The sequence below is a fragment of the Petromyzon marinus genome, chromosome 8, assembly GCF_048934315.1.
Source record: "Petromyzon marinus isolate PM22_M1 ecotype Great Lakes invasive population chromosome 8, UKy_Petmar_22M1.pri1.0, whole genome shotgun sequence".
Lineage (NCBI taxonomy): Eukaryota > Metazoa > Chordata > Hyperoartia > Petromyzontiformes > Petromyzontidae > Petromyzon > Petromyzon marinus.
Window position 1 is genome coordinate 16,411,304 of NC_133674.1, and position 17,363 is coordinate 16,428,666.

The 17,363-nt window shown below is 45.1% G+C and overlaps 1 protein-coding gene across 6 annotated transcripts in view; it reads left to right on the plus strand.

The window, feature by feature from the left end:
- The window catches only part of GBF1 (golgi brefeldin A resistant guanine nucleotide exchange factor 1), a 172,576-nt gene that overhangs the window by 110,373 nt on the left and 44,840 nt on the right, over positions 1-17,363 (plus strand). For all 6 annotated transcript variants that reach the window (XM_032949917.2, XM_032949921.2, XM_032949922.2 and 3 more), the window contains 9 exons: positions 459-682; positions 3,913-4,011; positions 5,639-5,833; positions 7,364-7,526; positions 9,333-9,479; positions 11,764-11,852; positions 13,072-13,274; positions 14,061-14,184; positions 16,712-16,837. In XM_032949917.2, coding sequence (XP_032805808.2) covers positions 459-682; positions 3,913-4,011; positions 5,639-5,833; positions 7,364-7,526; positions 9,333-9,479; positions 11,764-11,852; positions 13,072-13,274; positions 14,061-14,184; positions 16,712-16,837 — 1,370 coding nt within the window. The remainder of the gene's footprint in view (positions 1-458; positions 683-3,912; positions 4,012-5,638; positions 5,834-7,363; positions 7,527-9,332; positions 9,480-11,763; positions 11,853-13,071; positions 13,275-14,060; positions 14,185-16,711; positions 16,838-17,363) is intronic.

Here is a 17,363-nt window from a genome sequence, read left to right on the forward strand (position 1 = left end):
AATGTTAGGGAAGAAGGTGAAATGGGAAGGGGTGGGGGATGGTGGTGTGGGACACACGGGGAGGGGGGGGGTGGAGGAAGCAGCACTGCGCCACAGCTAGGGTCAGTGAGGCCAAGTGCAGGGGGGGCTTAGCAACCAGAGCCTGCCGAGTCCTGAAAGGGCAGGACCCATCACCAAAGAGTCCCAAGCACAGTCAGAGCAGTACCAAAGAGTACCAGGGCAATCCCCAGGGCAGCCAGTGTCCACCACCAGCGTGTCTTTGGGGCAGCCAGGGCAGCACTCTTGAGTCACATGGCAGCCTTGGGAAGTTGAGGCCCCCCACCACCGGTGACCTCTAGTGACAGCCAGAGCAGCAGCAGCAGCAGCAGCACACACACAACACACTCGCGCCACCGTCAACTCATCGAGGAGTCTTGTTTCTCCCCCTACCCCTCTCTCCGTGGGCGATCGCGACGCAGGCGGCACGACGGTGCTGCTGCCCTACGGCCTGCCCTGCGTCCGCGAGCTCTTCCGCTTCCTGGTGTCGCTCACCAACCTCTACGACCGCCACAACTCGGACGTCATGGTGCACATGGGGCTGCAGCTGCTCACCGTGGCCATGGAGACGGCGCACGAGAGCGTGGCGCACTACGCCTCGCTGCTGGCGCTGGTGCAGGACGACCTGTGCCGCCACCTCATCCAGGTGGGTGCCATGGTGGCGAGATGTTAGCTACCTCGCCTGGTGTACAGGAGGTCATGGGTTTGATCCCAACCCTGACGCCTGCTGTATAATTGGAGTCCGCATGTCTCTCTCCACGTGGTCGAGTGGATTTTTCTCCCGAGTCCTCCGGTTTATACCTCCCACAATTAGAAACGTGCGTTTTTGAGTATTTAAGCTGCTGTGATACATTTCCACGTGATAAGCCACTTTGCTGAGTCATCATTTGTGGCGAGGTCACTTATTGAGAAAGCGCTATATAGCTCAGTGGGACCTTACCTGGTAAAATAAAAATAGTTAGGTGAGAGCTGGGCACATGCGGACCGATATGTGCCCCAAGTGCAAGGGCGGGGTCCTCTTGTGCCCCAAGTGCAAGGGCGGGGTCCTCTTGAACCCCCTGGTTACTCTTATGCGTGGAAACCAGGTGGAGAGCTGGCCGAGAGTGTGTTTACGTAATTCGTAAATTGCTGCCGAGTGAAGGTCCAAAAGCCCAGAATGTCACGTCGCCACTGTTCTCGTGCAAAACTTGTGCCGCTTCAAGCCGAGTGCCTTGTCCGCCAGAAAGAATGCGTTTTGGAAAAGGCCTTGTCGCGGTCACTCCAGGACTGCTTGGGAACTTCCTGGGAACTTCCTGAGACGGCACAACGTCTGCTTTTAAGCCAACTCTCCGACTGAAATGTCGCCATTTGAATCCACGGCGAATGGAAACCAAAATAAATAAAGTCACGGCTGTGCAGTGTCCCAGCCACCACTTCAAGAAATTCAAATTACACTCTTTAAAGTTTTACGCGCGTCATGCTTAAATTTAGTGCGAGCGCGGAACGGTTTTTTTGGCAAGCGGGCTTCGGTAATTTACCGAGGCGGTGACGGATTGGCACTATCCAAGTAATTATCTCATGCCTGGCAAGAACAGAGGCCTGTTGTGCGAGCGTCCTTGTTGCAGCCGCCACCACCCGCCCCCTGCTGTGCCACACCCCCCCCCACACCCACCACAGTCCAGATGCAGCCCCCACGCTTCACACAGCAGGTGTGTGGCCTCTGCGTCAAGCGAGGCGCGTGCGTGCACATAACACTACCACCAAAATTGGGCAAAAACCGCAAGGTGGATTACGTGTTGGGGGGGGGGGGTGGGGAATAAGTGTGAGAACACTTGGTGGGAAACTGCTCCCAGAGCGACAAAACATTGCACTCATTGTTTTAACGCATTAATTCGGTAATTGTGGACGGGAGATTAGCCGCGTTTTTAGTCTGAGCGTTGTAAAGTGGCGTGCCTGGGATGACACCGTGCGTTGGGCACTTTCGCTTTGCATTGCTTTCTAGATGTTTCGCCGTGTTTGTCGAGCTTTAGTCAGTTTAACACGTAGGCTTTCGACCAAAATCATCCATAATATCCATATTTTTCTTGGGTTGGATCGCGTAAATATATAAATGTATCGTTAAACACGCCACCCCCCCGACAGCCAAATGGTAAGGTTTGTCACGTTAACAGAACGTGCCACTTTGTTACTAGTACAGCGCACCGGTGTGTTGGAGACCAAATCCACAACATTTATAATCTTGAGTACGACGTTTCGCCAGTAATTACAACTAGCATCATCAGGCGGACAGCCAGATGTGTGGAGATTTCCTGTTTCTGCAGTTTCCCTTTTAACCGTTGGTGGTTTTGGCATCGGCCGTTGAGCGTAGAACTCGCAGAAGAACTCGAGCCAAGTGAGAGAGAGAGGGGGGGACCTCCCGGGCTACAGTGACAGGTGGTGCAGTTGTCAGACGAGGTTCGAACCCCGTGGGATCTCTCCCCTGTGCCACCTGTTGGCCAGGGCTCAGAGCCAGCACCCATGGAGCACCCTCTGCTGGGCTTACTCGGAGGGTATCGTCATCCTTCGAGGCATTTGGCTGCGTGACAATGCGTCATTTAATTCGTTCAAATTGATTCGTACGCTCACTTTAAACGCATCGGGATGTCTAAATTGCACGAGTGTTGCTTGTTGGATAATCCAGATAACAGAACTGCACAATGCAGAAACAAATCATTCACAATACAGACTAAATGGCAAAGGCAAGGCGTAAAATAATTGATTCCTGAATTGAATTGCAAACCAGAATCATGACAATTGATGAAATCCCTAGGAGGGGGGTGAATGTGCTTTAAATATATACTTAGCTGACTAAGCCCTCATCAAATATGAGGACCGAAAATTTTAATTATATTTTTTTTATATTAAAGTGCAGTTTGCACTGTTAAGCACGGTTTTAAGAATTAAATAAGGCTTGCAAGGCTACACCAAAACTAAATTGATTTACATTCATTAATTCTTTTGCAAGATAATGTTAATTCTAATTTACTTGTGCAAGGCCAACCATCATATTGTGTGTGTGTGAATTCTGAAAATGGGATAAGGTTAAAGGCTAGCATAGATTTGTTCACGTAAAGCGGAAAGAAAACGTTAAATGTAAAAATATGATGCAGAACATCGAGCACACATCTCTTTCCAGTGCTGCATTTTAATGATCAAACAAGTACAGACGCTTCGCATTTCTGCGGAGATATTTCACTCTATAAGCGTGCAAGTGTGCCCGAGACATTTCCCAGATGGCTCACAACTAAACTTTACAGTGCTGAGACGTTTCTGAGAGCAAATGCACGATAACCAAATGCGATAAAAAAAAATTCCGTGCCAAAGATTGTGCAAAAAGTGGGGAAAGTTGGTAATCCCGAGCGAGCGGTTGACATGGCGCTTGCAGTGCGCATGTTCTTTTAATCTTTCGGCAATCCCAGCGCGCTCAATGAAAGTGTGGGCACAAGCCATGCAGTTCAGGTGCTGCTGCTGCTGCTACTGCAGATTTTCCAGCATGCGTGCTGACGGGAGCTGCTGCGTGTGTGTGCGTGTGAGTGTGCGTGTCTTGTCGCGGTTATCGCGCTGCGTTATGAACCCAGCGACCCGAATTCGATTGCCGCTTACGGCCAACACCAGTGGCGATTATCTGAATCGGCCCTTGTCCTCCCCTAGGTTGACTCATCATCAAATGAGTGCCTGGAGCAGGGTCTAAACATCGCCAAAAGGGGAGACAAAGGCGGCCGGGCATGGTGCTGGCCCCACCCACCCCCTTGTGCGTCGTGCCGGTCTTCATAGGTGTTACCCACTAGCAGCACTTGCCCCAACAGTCTGTTAAGACTATACGGGGGATCTTTGTCTTTGTGTGTGCGTGTCGTGCAGCTTCTGGGCATGGAGAGGCTGGGGCTGTTTGCAGCCTCCCTCCGAGTCTGCCTGCTCCTCTTTGAGAGCATGAGAGAGCATCTCAAGTTCCAGTTGGAGGTAAAGGCGCATATCTTTCTGACAACCCACCCGATTGTACATTTTTTTATATTGTTTTTATGATGGCACAACATGATCCCAGTACAAAGTACATATCTCGTGACGAAGGGAGGGGGCACAGATGCTCCGCGGACACCCGATTGTCAATTTAAAACCAACCTCTATTGTGTCTTACTCCTTGCTTGTTCGTTTACATTCCTATATTGTTATCGTGTATGTAAAATTTCTAAAAGTATTTCAGTTTTGGCAAAGCTTATTATAAGACTCTTTTTTGTTTCACCTTTTTTTATATCTGTATTTTTCCCCTCTGGGAAAATGTGACTACCGTCGGTGACATTTGTATCTCTGTATAGCCACCAGCCCACACTGAGCAGCGTGTGAATTCTGGGCTCATAGTTATTGTTTATCGGACAGATTCCTGACCAACAAATCCTCACAAGTGTGTTGTTCCGAACAGTGGCTAACCTCAAGTTGCGCCTGCTGGACGACCGAATCAATATCGTTAACGAGTTCTTAGAAAAAAAGCCTTTTTAAAATGTCTCCATGTCAAGTGATTTATGGTAGAGAAGGGAAAAAACGACCCCCCCCCCGACCGTCACGTACGAACGTGCACAGCCTCGTTCAGCGCTCAAGTTCACACTTCGCAAATTGTGCAACGTACATTGCTAGAATGTGGGCGGATTGCCCGATGATGCTGGATGCAATTACCGGCGAAACGTCGTACTCAAACTGTAAATGTTGTGGATTCACTCGTCAACGTGACACTTTTTTGCTGATTGGCCGTGTCGGGTGGTGGAGGGTTACGACACATTTATAAATAACGCGATCTAACCCAAAAACCTTTTATTATGGATTATCGTTGTTATTATTTAAAAAACTACTTTGAAAATAAAAAGTAGACTTATATTTATATTTGGCGTGTGTATAGAATCACTACGGGTAGCAATAACCTACCTGTCTTAAGCCTTTTATTGAAAAAGTCAAGTGAAGGCAACCAACTGGACATTATAGAAGACGGGGGAGAGATGTGCCCAAGTCAGCATGCATAATTTTCTCGTTTAATTTTTTTCCATTTGATGCATTCCTAGTTCTTCACTTGTCGATCATTCAGGTGGCATCTGCTTCCGTTACACAGTTTGATTCCAATTCTGCTCATCGGTACCATGTCACGAGATACGTTATTCATATCGGTGTTTTATTTTTAATCTTTTGTTTTTGTTGTTACTGCTGTGCTCACGCACCACGGATTTCCGATGTAGAATAACTAGGCAGCTGCCCCCCCACACCTCCGATTAGCACGGTTGGCTACGTACTGTGCGACTTGTTGTTACTGCTGTGCTCACGCACCACGGATTTCCGATGTAGAATAACTAGGCAGCTGCCCCCCCACACCTCCGATTAGCACGGTTGGCTACGTACTGTGCGAAAGAAATTCAGCATGCATATGTGACAACTCAAATCAACTCAAACTCATTGTGAACTCTCACAGAGCAGTGCATCGTCCCCGCTTTAGAGAGCATCTCCCGGAAGCAGCTTTCACGGGAGCACTTTTGAAGGGTCCCCCCCCCCCCCCTCTTTGCGTGCGAGTTCCACGTCGAGTCACAGCAGTCGCCGGTGCCGTGTGCAGATGTACCTGAAGAAGCTGATGGACGTGATCACGTCGGAGAGCCCGCGCCTGCCGTACGAGATGAAGGAGATGGCTCTGGAGGCTGTGGTGCAGCTCTGGCGCATCCCGGGCCTCGTCACAGAGCTCTACATCAACTACGACTGCGACTTCTACTGCTCCAACCTCTTTGAGGAGCTCACCAAGCTCCTGTCCAAGGTGAGGTCTCCTGGATGCCCGGGGGTGGGTCCGCCTGTGTTCCGGCTCTACCACCACAGTGCTGCTGGGCGTCTCCGCCACTGCTGGACAAGGATGTGTGTCTTGAAATAAATTGCGTCGTTGATGTTTGTGCCCTGCACTCGGTGCAACTCGCTGATTAAAATTTTGTAAGTTTAAGTCCCATTACATGTATTATTTCAGTCTGCCAATCATCTGGTGACCTTAACCTCACCACGTTAACTCTCAAGAGTTTTGCCGCAAGTTCTTTAGGGATGTATTTTGTAATGAGCATGAATTAGCATTGTCCATCATCAATAGCCTCATGCTTGGTGTCCCTACCCAGTGCTACACTCATCTATGTCACAGCTCTAGTTGTGGGTACGTGCAATTGTCATTGATTTAACGTGCTCATTGATTTTCAATGTGTACGTTAGACCCAGTTATTTTACTGACAACTTTTGCTTGATCACATCGGTTTGATTATGGAACATCCAGATCCATTGCTTTTTTTCTTCTTCAAGAACCCAGGACCAATGTTTTTTTTACGTGAACAGTTTGTCATCCATAATATAGGGTTTTTTTTGGGTTAGATTGCTTAAATATAAATGTGGCATTAAACCCGCCACCACCCGACACAGCCAGTTTGCCATGTCAAGGCAATAAACACGTGACACTCACGGCATTGGCGTGATGGTGCATCACGTGCCTGTGGTGAATCGCCAAGTGTTCTGCTGGCTCACCTGCCAGATGCGCCATCGGCTTGGTGCAGATAGGGTTGTGCTCATAACCAGCAGTATTGCAAAAAAACACTCGTCCCACTCTCGTTCCATTCTGCTGCTTGTGTTTGTGAAGTGGTCAGCATGACCCAAGCAGATACATCTGGTGAATGTATCAAGACAAATTAAATGCGTGCATAAATATGCCAAAGTTTTATTGCCAAGATGAGAAATTACAGTGGCCCACAACTTGTTCATTTTATTACGTTTTGATTTTGTCCTATACCACTGAGTTTGCTACTGTGTTCTTAGACTGCTTCATTTTTTTAACACCCCATCGCTATAGCATGTCACCAAGTTGCATCCCATAGTACAACAAAAAATCCAAGTTAACAAAAGACTTGGATAATTGTTGATGCTGTGCCACGTATGGAGCTGTTTTATTTTGTGGAACAGGTTTTTAAAATGGTCCTTACGTACGCTCAAGGCTGCTGCCGCGTGGAAGTTGATTTTGGTGGAGGTTTTGTAAATCCGTACTTCAACACCCCACTGATATCCAGTAAAGCGAGACCTAAAATTGAGCTGTTGGTATCTTCAACAAAGTAAAATGTAACCTAAAACAAAATATGTGGTGCAGCATCCCATGGCGTTGTTAAACCACAAGGGTCACGGGTCTCCAAGGACTTGGAGCGCGACCCGTGCAATCTTGTATATGTCAATTTATTTTCACCAGAAGAGACGAACGGTGTTGCACATGAAATAAACGCTTGTCGACACTAACGAAGTTGGGTGTCTTTGTTTTGCTTGCGAGCAGAATGCGTTCCCGATCACAGGGCAGCTGTACACGACGCACCTGCTGTCGCTGGAGGCGCTGCTGACGGTCATAAACAGCATCGAGGCGCACTGCCAGCCCCGTGCCACCAGCAGCAGCGCAGCCAAGGCTGGGGAACTATCAGAGCCCAGCGCCACAGACGCCGGTATTTATTTCATTTTAGGTCCTAGAATATCAAATGGCCAGAAACTACGCGCATCACTGATCGTATATTAGAAAAGGATTAACACATGTCTTGAATTGAGCAAGGTTATGGGGACTTGAGAATTTAGTTTATGGGAGTGAGTTCTACAGCCAAGCCAGTATAAGGAAAGCATGATGTGTCATGTCGTTTAATATCATGGCTGAACACAGTGTGGATAAGATAAAACAGTTCATCCGGTAGAGTTCTTAAGGTGGATGAAAGTATCAAGGCGTCAATTCCTTGAGTTGCAGTGCTTGTGGTATAGCGATGAAAGTGAATGTACAACAGTGTAAGACGGGGACTGTAGTGACTCATCGATTGCAAAAGTCAACTGAAGTAGGCCAAAATTTTCCCTTGGATTTGTCACTCATTCAGGAATATTGGAAGTTTTCATTGTTGTCTTAGCAACCAGCCATGTCAACATCGGTGGAAATTTTATTACATGAAGCACAATGCTGTGGTTTTCATTTTTTATTGAATATTTAACTTTCACTTTCAACCCACTTCAAAAGAAAAGGTTTTCGTTCATTTATTTCTGGACAGACCAGACACAAAAGCCCCGCACGGACCACAAGGCATGCGCACGTGCGCACATTTTAATACGCGGAGATTCGTACAGATGCGCGCACGTGCAAAAGTTCTTGTGCCCACACACATACATGCACAGCTGCAAGATTATTGAAAGATTATTTTGGAGAGCCTCAATGACAAAAAATATCACGGAAATCCAAGGCAATATATTTCCAGTGTTTGATAAATACACACAGGCATTTAGTTATTCATTTATGTGCGCGTTTGGTGTCTGGATCAATGCAGAACTCTCTTGAAGTTTATTCATTTTTGAGAAGAGTTTTATCTAAATCCTTTCTTTAAAAATAATGCTCGATTTGTCATGTAGTTAGAGGTTGTTGATAGGATATGAATCTGGATACTGTGATTTTAAAGGGGACATGTTGAATAATTATGATTGAAACATAACAGGCGTAAATATATATAATACCAAAGTAAATAGTGAGTGGACTTTATCTTGTTCTGAGTGGAATTCAGCTGAGTTTAGCTGCGTTATGCCCTTTACTTGGACTGAGTTTCACCATGAGCTTGCTTGGAAACTTTTTTTAATTTAATCCAGCTTGAGAGCTCCTTAAGACAACACATTTCTTAGAGTGCAAACCTGGGATAAATATAGGTGCAATGGTACATCACATTGAATTGGTGCAAGAAGATGAAAAACAGGAGCCATGTAAATATTCAATCCCTCCCAGTAACTCATGATTCAGAGTCACGATTTCATACAAAAGTTATCCTCTATGTTGTTTCTATTGATTAATGTTTTTCCTTTCTCTTTTTTTTACCATGAGTTTGTAGAATGAAGATAATTGTACATTTTAGGATGTAATTTAAGATAATTTACATAATTGATATTTATTTATTTTAAAAAATCTCATGGCTCCCAACACACGTGTATCGCGAACATTAAAACCGATTTTAATCAATGAATAAAGGCATTGCTAGCTCCTACAAAATTTCCAAGGACTCCATTTGTGTGAATGTAACCTATCGTGCCAAATTATAACCTCCCAAGTGCAGAATTATTTTAATAAAATGAAAATTGGTCAAGCGTGCCGAGCAGAACTCTCCCTGAAAAGAGTTTAGAGTGAGATTTCCAGCGTAAATAAAACATTAAAATTATTTATAATAACTTGTAATAATAATTAAAAAAAACCACAGTAGTAAATTATCATATTACGCTGCTGCTCATTCTCACAGCTGGGAAGCCGTGCGGAGACTTGGAGACGTTCGTGGCGAATGCCGAGAGAAAGGAGGTCACCGGCACGCCGCAACCTCCAACCAGCGGGCACCTCATGGCCTCCAGGATGAAGTCCGCCGCTCACACTCCCACGGACGCTAGCAAACGTAAGCAAGCCGCTCGTCTGGCAACGTCTTGTTCTGATAAGGGGTCGTAGGCCCCGCTTGTTCCGGACACCATAAAGAAAAAAGCCGGCATGTGTTTTCCTGCACATCGTAATGAGTCGAGCTGTTTGACCTTACAAGGCTGCTTGTTGACACTGTGCATGATTGTGCATTATTGCCGTTGGAATCCCACAGTTCCCGTGGTGCCCACAATTTACGGTTTGACATTCATAACTTAGCTTGGTGTAAATTTAACGTTTTCGTAGGAAGTGTTGTTTGCCAAGCTGGAGGTGGTGATGGATTCATGGTTTTGTGTGCATTGCTACCACACTTATTAAAATGTATGCCCTGATTGTAGGTGTTGGAATTTACTAAAAGGCAGTCTCATTTATTTTGCCTTTAGGTAGTGCTCAAATATTAAATGTTTCACCAAACTAGCTATGTTGGGTCAATATTAGAAAGTATTTATTTTTGTTATTTGAGAGATTTTTATTTAGAATTGCTGTATTTGTGTTTTTAAAATATATATTTTTTTTAAATCCAGTCTGTCATAAGCTAACGCTTTCAGTATGTAGAATGAACAATTTGATGAAAATTGACCACAAGATGAAACTTTTTGTATTTCAGGGACGAGCTTGGGTCTCGATCAAAACATTCTTGACCAGAATTAATATTGTTAAAGGAAGTGCCGCTTACGCCATTTTCATCCTAACTTTGCGTCAGTATATATTTTTTTACTTAGAGACTAAACCACATTATGGAGTAACGCTTGTTTCCAGTTTGAAATAATACATCTGCTTCATAACAAAATTCCTAAGCAAGAACACTTGTTATAATTATTTAATGTTTGTGTATGTTCCGTGATTATTTTTATTACTCCAGTTCAGTCAGTTTAGCATGAAGACTTTTGTGTCTGGAAATAAATAATAGCAGCAGGACATTGGGGATTTTTTTTTATTTTACCAAGGGCTGTATCGGTGCAGCATTGTGGTGCATCAATATAAAACTGAATGCGAATATCTTGAATTCGTTAAATTACCATGCTTGATTAAAGCCTACTAATAAATAGGAAATCAATTCCATGATGAGAAGCAAATCCGTAAAGCTTCAAATTAAACATACTTGTCATGCTGCTGCTGCTACCACACACCAGTAGGGACGTGTGCTTGTATGTGTGTGTGTGTTTGCGTGCGCACATGTACAGATGCGCACAAGTGTGTGTGTGTGTGTATATATCTGCCCGTAGGTTTTAATTGTCATTGTCGGTGTCGGCGTAGGTTTAAAATGAATGCAGGGCCAGCAGACATTGGGCTGTGATTAAATATCTGGGGCCTTTTGTGAAATACCAGCTGCATGTGGACCTCCTCGTGCTGTGCAGTAATTTCGTTTTTGAAGATTAAATCCAGTGGATTGTTAAATAAAGCCCTGATTTATCTGCCAGAGTGAATTATGTGCTATTTAAACAGGGCCAGGGTATTATTTTATGCAGATGCTCCCTCCGCATTTTAATTGCCTCTGGCCCTGCTGCTGCTGCTGCATTGTGCGCGCGAGGGAGCTTGGTAGCCGGCCCCCTGATTGTGAACGTTAAACCCCAAGTCGTGGGGCGTGAGGTGCCCTTTCAAGAACTCTTGTGAGGATGAAGACAGATACGTCGCCCCCCTTTGATTTTGCCCTTCGCCGCTTAGCACTCCGTGTCTCGCTCACTAAGTTCCTGCTCATGCACGCGCTCCCCCCTGTTTTGTGGAGCATTACAGATGGGTGGAATGTTAAAATACCCAAGTTGTGGTGCTGTTCATGAGCATAATAGAAACACACCCTTGTGTTCCAAATGAGAGCCCCTTATTTTACAAATAAGGCTCTTTTGCTTCACGTAAGAGCCTATATAGTCTGCATTGCTTCACTGAGTACACGTGAGGTATCATTTATCATTGTGAGTATTAGTGATCACATGACTGTGTTTGTAACTTACTGTAACTATAAGCCGACATTTAAAGACCAGCAAAGTGTTACGTTGTTAAGCATCTGAAAACGGTTGTCTCATATTTCACTGCGGTTGTGGTTAACAGTCGTAGCTAGCCTGCGCCGGTCATATATACTGAAAATGCACATATTCGCGGTAATAGGTTTCTGATTGGCCTGTTCATGCAGCATAACTGCCGTGTTGGCATAGATGGTGCTGCCTGTCATTCCTGTGCTCCACTAACCTCAGACCATGAGCAACCATGGCTGTCATCGATGCTATTGACACGTTCTTCTCTTTCACGTTTGGACGACTTTGTTTCCCCAGCTGAAAAGAAACCTCCGAAGAAGCCAGCGAGATTTTCTTCCTGCCTGCCCACTCCTCAGGAACTTGCTCAAATAAAGACGAAGAAGAAGGTACATTCAACAATGCACCATATGCTTTTAAACCACAGAAAATTATTCAACAATGCTTGATCTATCGCATAAACTTGGTCAAACGCATTTTTGTTGTCTTGCCGTATAAGCTCACAGACCATCCCTTTTGGAATTCGGTAGATATCTCCAGACAATCCTTCAATTGTTTTATGCATTGAACGACCATCTCCATTATAAAAAAAAAATGTGCAAGTATATTTACATTACCCACCGATTCGTATGTAATGACGAAAGGTAGTTGCATGGAAGACACTTGCCCCCTGCTTGGGAAAAACTAAATACTGACCTAATAGTTTGTGAATGGGATATCAGGATCGGAATCAGAATCTTTACTTAGACTGGAGGAATCCGATGAGTTTTGCAGCTCTTTTTCACAGATGTCCAGTATGGGCGGGTCAGCAAGTTACAACGGCATAGAATACAGAAAACGATAGGCGTGCAAAAAGAAAGAATATGCTAAGCGAGTCACAAAAAATAAATGAGCAATAATTGCATGAATTACGAGTCCGATATCACTGGGTATTCCGTGCCACTGAAAATTCCCCAGCTCATTTACAATAATGTGTTTATTGGAGCTATGTTATAGCCGCTAGTGCACTACCGACATGATCCTCTTCACCAACATTGTACTCCCAGCGAATGGATACCAGTATGGTTTGGTATCTAAACGTGTCCTGAGCCTCCTTTAGCTTAGCAGTGCTTGTTCGAGAGACCTATGAAGTGTGAACCAAGTGTCGTGACACACGCACGTGATCCAGCGCTTTGGAGGCGAGGGCTGATGGATTACTGGGAGATTTGTGAAACTCCCAAAACACGCCGGCCTCCGAGGTGGCCAGGAGATAAGAGTTCAGCAAAAGTTGCCCGCAAACCCATCTGTGTCAACCTTTCAGTGAATGCATGGGCTTTCTCCGACTCCTCCGGTTTCCTCCCAAATGTAAAAACATGCATAAACGGCCTGAAAAAGCATCCCGAGACACGGCTAAGCTTTACTTTTGTTTTGTTGTCCTTCCCCCGCACCTCCGATTAGCACGGTTGGCTCTGTACGGTGCGAAAGAAGTTCAGCATACATACATACATACCGGACAAAGGGATTACATCTCCATTAAACAGCACAAGCTTTTTAATTAACATCCTTGCGCGTGTGTACGTACGCAGATTCACACCCACGCACGCCGCGTTGTGCGTTTCTTCCCCGCAGCTGCTGATGAAAGGCACGGAGAAATTCAACGTGAAGCCAAAGACGGGCATCGAGTTCCTGCAGGAGAACAAGCTGCTCGCGACGCCCATGGACTGCACGGAGGTGGCCCGCTGGCTGCGCGACAACCCGCGCCTCGACAAGAAGATGATCGGCGAGTTCGTCAGCGACAGGAAGCACAAGGAGCTGCTCAGCGCCTTCGTCAAGTCAGTCGCCCGCCTCCCCGTTTACGCCCGTCCTCGGGCACCACTCGCGAGGGACACGCCGGGCTCGGATGGGCAGTGTATTGTAATGCAGGGCGTGCGGAAATGTGTACCATCGGTCATTTTTCATTCGTTTTGTTTGTTGATGTTCGATCATATTTTGGCTTGTATCGATTCACCTCCCCTCCGCAGGTTGATGCATTGCCTCTGAGGCTGGCACCGCTAAGATCCCTGGTTCAAATCTGGGCAGCCACCTGTGATTAAATCTGGTTCTTAGATGCAGTGAGTTAACAGTTTCAGTCCTGTCACCAGTGGCCGCACACAAAATAATCGCAATTTGGTGCTGCACTTAAATTAGGCGAATTCAAACTAGGCTGCAGTTATTTGTGCAAATCTGGAATGGAGTTTCATGCCACGTGCACATTTCCATTTGGTTTGTGAACTTAGCCCGGTCCTTTTTTGGGTATATTCAGCCGAAAATGACTACCTGCTGTCCGCGGTGTGGTTAACACAAGCACTGGTGACTGCAGGTGGTTTCGTTGTGCTAGTCACACCTCGACCTCTTGTGCCGAGCCAGCCTTAATCAGTGCTCATGAACAGCTTTTTTTTACCTCGTCGGTATGTGAAGCTACATGGGGAATCCCTGCACGTGTGTCAGTGTACATATTTATATGTACGTATGTTGAACTTCTTTCGCAACCTTCGTGGCCTACCCGCGCTCAATCGGAGGTGTGTCTGTGGAGCGCACGCACCCGCACGAACCAACCTTCCCGTCCGTTTTGGCCGCAGGACGTTCACGTTTGAGACGCTGCGTATTGACGAGAGTCTTCGCCTCTACCTGGAGGCGTTCCGTCTGTCCGGGGAGGCCCCCGTTATTCACCGTCTGCTGGAGGCCTTCACTGACCAGTGGCATGTGAGTGTACCGGCCCCTTTGCAGCGCCGGTGAACCTCCCCCCCCCCGTAACTTCTTGCGCGGCGCCATGTGAACTCTGCGTCGAGGGCGCGTACAACTGCGGTGTGCAGTGCCTGCCGTTTATAAACTAGTAAAAAAACAAATATGTGAGAGTATCCTCCTCGTTATGCACGAACTTGCTGTCTGCGATTTTTGGCTTTCAGCTAATTGCATCTGCAACTCCACACGACTGCATCGAGAGAGCAAGATAAAGTGATGCTATAAAGTGATGAGAGAGAGTGTGATGCGAGAATGTGATGAGATACAGTGATGAGATAATTTTCATGCATTTAATAGCTTGTGTATTTATTAATTAGAATAGAAACTATAAAGTCACGGTCAAGTTTGTCATTATAGCAGTGTAATGGTGCAACTCCTGTAAATTTCTATTCGGTGTCTCAACGATTCACTCCTCCCATGAGCTTTATGGATTATCATGATTTGGAACCACAACTTGAATCAAGAATGTATGCTTTTTTCCCGTTTTGTATTGTTTTCCGTTTGTAGTGTCTCATTGGAATGGTTGTATATTCCTTGGGTATATATATATGATTAGAATAAAATGTGCATGTAATTTGCATGAATGGGAATGAATTGATTCTTATTCGCACTATTGAAGCATGTAGAATTAGCTATGAATCAATTGTAATTCACGTTTTTAGATGCATAGTTGCATCCATAATTTTAAGACCTCAATGCAGGGATGTCACCAGAGACAGTAAATCATGATGGCATACCTGTCAACCCCTTAGCCAGGGCCTACCTTATTACAGACCAATTCGGATAATATTGTTCACCCCGTGCAACGGTCATCCTACAAAGTCCCATCACAAGGGAGAAACACAAACAAATAGACAAAAAATATATTATTTTATTATTTCCCTTCTACGTGACTTTACCGAAAGAACCAAGAAGATAAATCCCTGCAGTCACGAAAGCTTTAAATCGAAAAATATATATAAAAAAAACGTCAATTAAAAAAATGCCCATATTGAAACGGCTGTACGCCGTTTGCACCTGAACTCAATTTCCCTGTTCAAGAATAGGGTAAACCGTATGGGTTGACAGCTATGTGATGGTATTTTTTATAAAAACAGTTTCATCAGCAAAACTAGTTTCACACAGCCAGGGACACTCACATGTACATGTCTACAAAGAAACGTTTGCTAATTGGGTTTGCTAGAGTTTCAGATTGGAGAAATAACAAGTGTTATGTGAAAAAATCCACTTTACATGTGTAGGTCGCCTTGGAAGTAATAATATTCTTATAACAGGACTGGTTTGTGTGTGCTGATATAAGACAATTTCAAGATGCCTTTTAATGCACATGATGGCTTTTGTTTTGACTCGCAGTATAAAAAATAAATCCTCAAGCTGGAGATCGTATCCGGCGAAGCTATGCTATCCATTATGAATTTAATCTCCGCTTTACAGTCGATGATATTTTAAAGAATACGCGGATTAATTTCACGTCCATTAAGTTCAGTAAACCTTTTTACGTTCACTTTTAATGGGGATATAATACTGCATGGTTTTCTTGCAAGGTTCTTACCAAGGACGCAGCTTGGCAGAAAATTGGGTTGTATAATAAAAAAAAATGTATTCATAGAATTGTAAATCGTGAAAAGTATTTCAAGTTCACCGGGTTTTTTTAAAATTCACTATGCCTTAATTTGGATATATAACCCAGAGTTTTTAAATCAGTTGGGACCCATAAACATTATACTGAACGTGCATCAGGCCTAATCTGAGCATGCATCAAGCCTTCCTTAGCATAAGGAAGATGGTGATGATTAAATTGACTGATACACTGCAAATTATAATATTCTACTACATAGCCACCTATGGCCAAATCACCTGGTATCTATCTTGTCTCGCATCTCGGAAGCTAAGCAAATTTTTGGGAGTTTGCATGTTCTCCCCATGGTCATTTTATTTTTCTCCAAGTCTGGTTTTTTTCACCTCCACATTTAGAAACATGCATGTAAGAGTATTTGGCCACGATACATTTCCACATGGTGAGCAACTTAATTGAGCTATCATTTGTGGCCAGGTCGCTTCTGAAAAAGAGCTATACAGCTCAGTGGGCCTTACCTGGTAAAATATATTTTTTTATGTTAGGTACGGGCAACCACCATGCCCAGCAGGTTGTTATAGGCAGGGCTATGTGGCTTGGCAGCAGAGGGCAGTACAGCAAGATCCATGATTTTATTCTGATCTATGCTTCCACATTAATGCTCCCCATCTCCACCAGCCTGCACAAACCAATGTGGTAAAGTATTGACGAATAGCCCCATGGAACGTATACAACATGGGAAGTCGCTTATCCAACGGTGGATTGATAAAAGGGTTGTCGGTGTACTACATACAGCCAATATTAAGCCACGGTGACTTGCCTGACTGCTCCTTACCATCACTGCCTGTGTTCACTGTGCAAGCAAGGGCAGCGGAGTGTGCACTTTGACAAGACGTGCGTATGCCTCTGCAGGTGATGAATGGGAGCCCGTTCGTGAACAATGACGCGTGTTTTGCCCTGGCCTACGCGGTTATCATGCTCAACACTGACCAGCACAACCACAACGTCCGCAAACAGAACGTGCCCATGACTCTGGAGGTAAGGCCACACCGTTTGCTGTGTTTACTCTTTAGTCTTGTCAAATTTCACTTACACCTTGTATGTTAACTTTTGTGCAGTGCAGAGCGTGGAGCAGTGATTATTAGCATTTGCACCCTTATCCCAGTAACCAGTGCTTTCTTTGTCCACTACGGTGTGGTGATTGGTGTCTGAGCTTAGCATGGACCTCCCATTAGTTCCACTCAATCTAATGAGTACTCGGTGTGCTGGTGCGACTGACATCACTGCAGGGGAGGCACGGGAAGCCGGGGGGTGTGTGTGTTGTTGGTCGTGCTGGACTTAATCGATGCTCACCAACAGAATTTGGTGGTGGCTATGGTTGAGTGTATCTATTTTGGATTTTAGGAAAAGAACTTCCTGTTGATATTGCACATGTGTGGATGATTGTTTGATGGTTCCCATTGTACAGTCCATGGAGACAAAGTATGGGCTTGGCAGTATCTGATTTATCCCAAAATACATCTGTTAATTCTATAGCGGCACATCATCAGTTAAGGGCTGATGT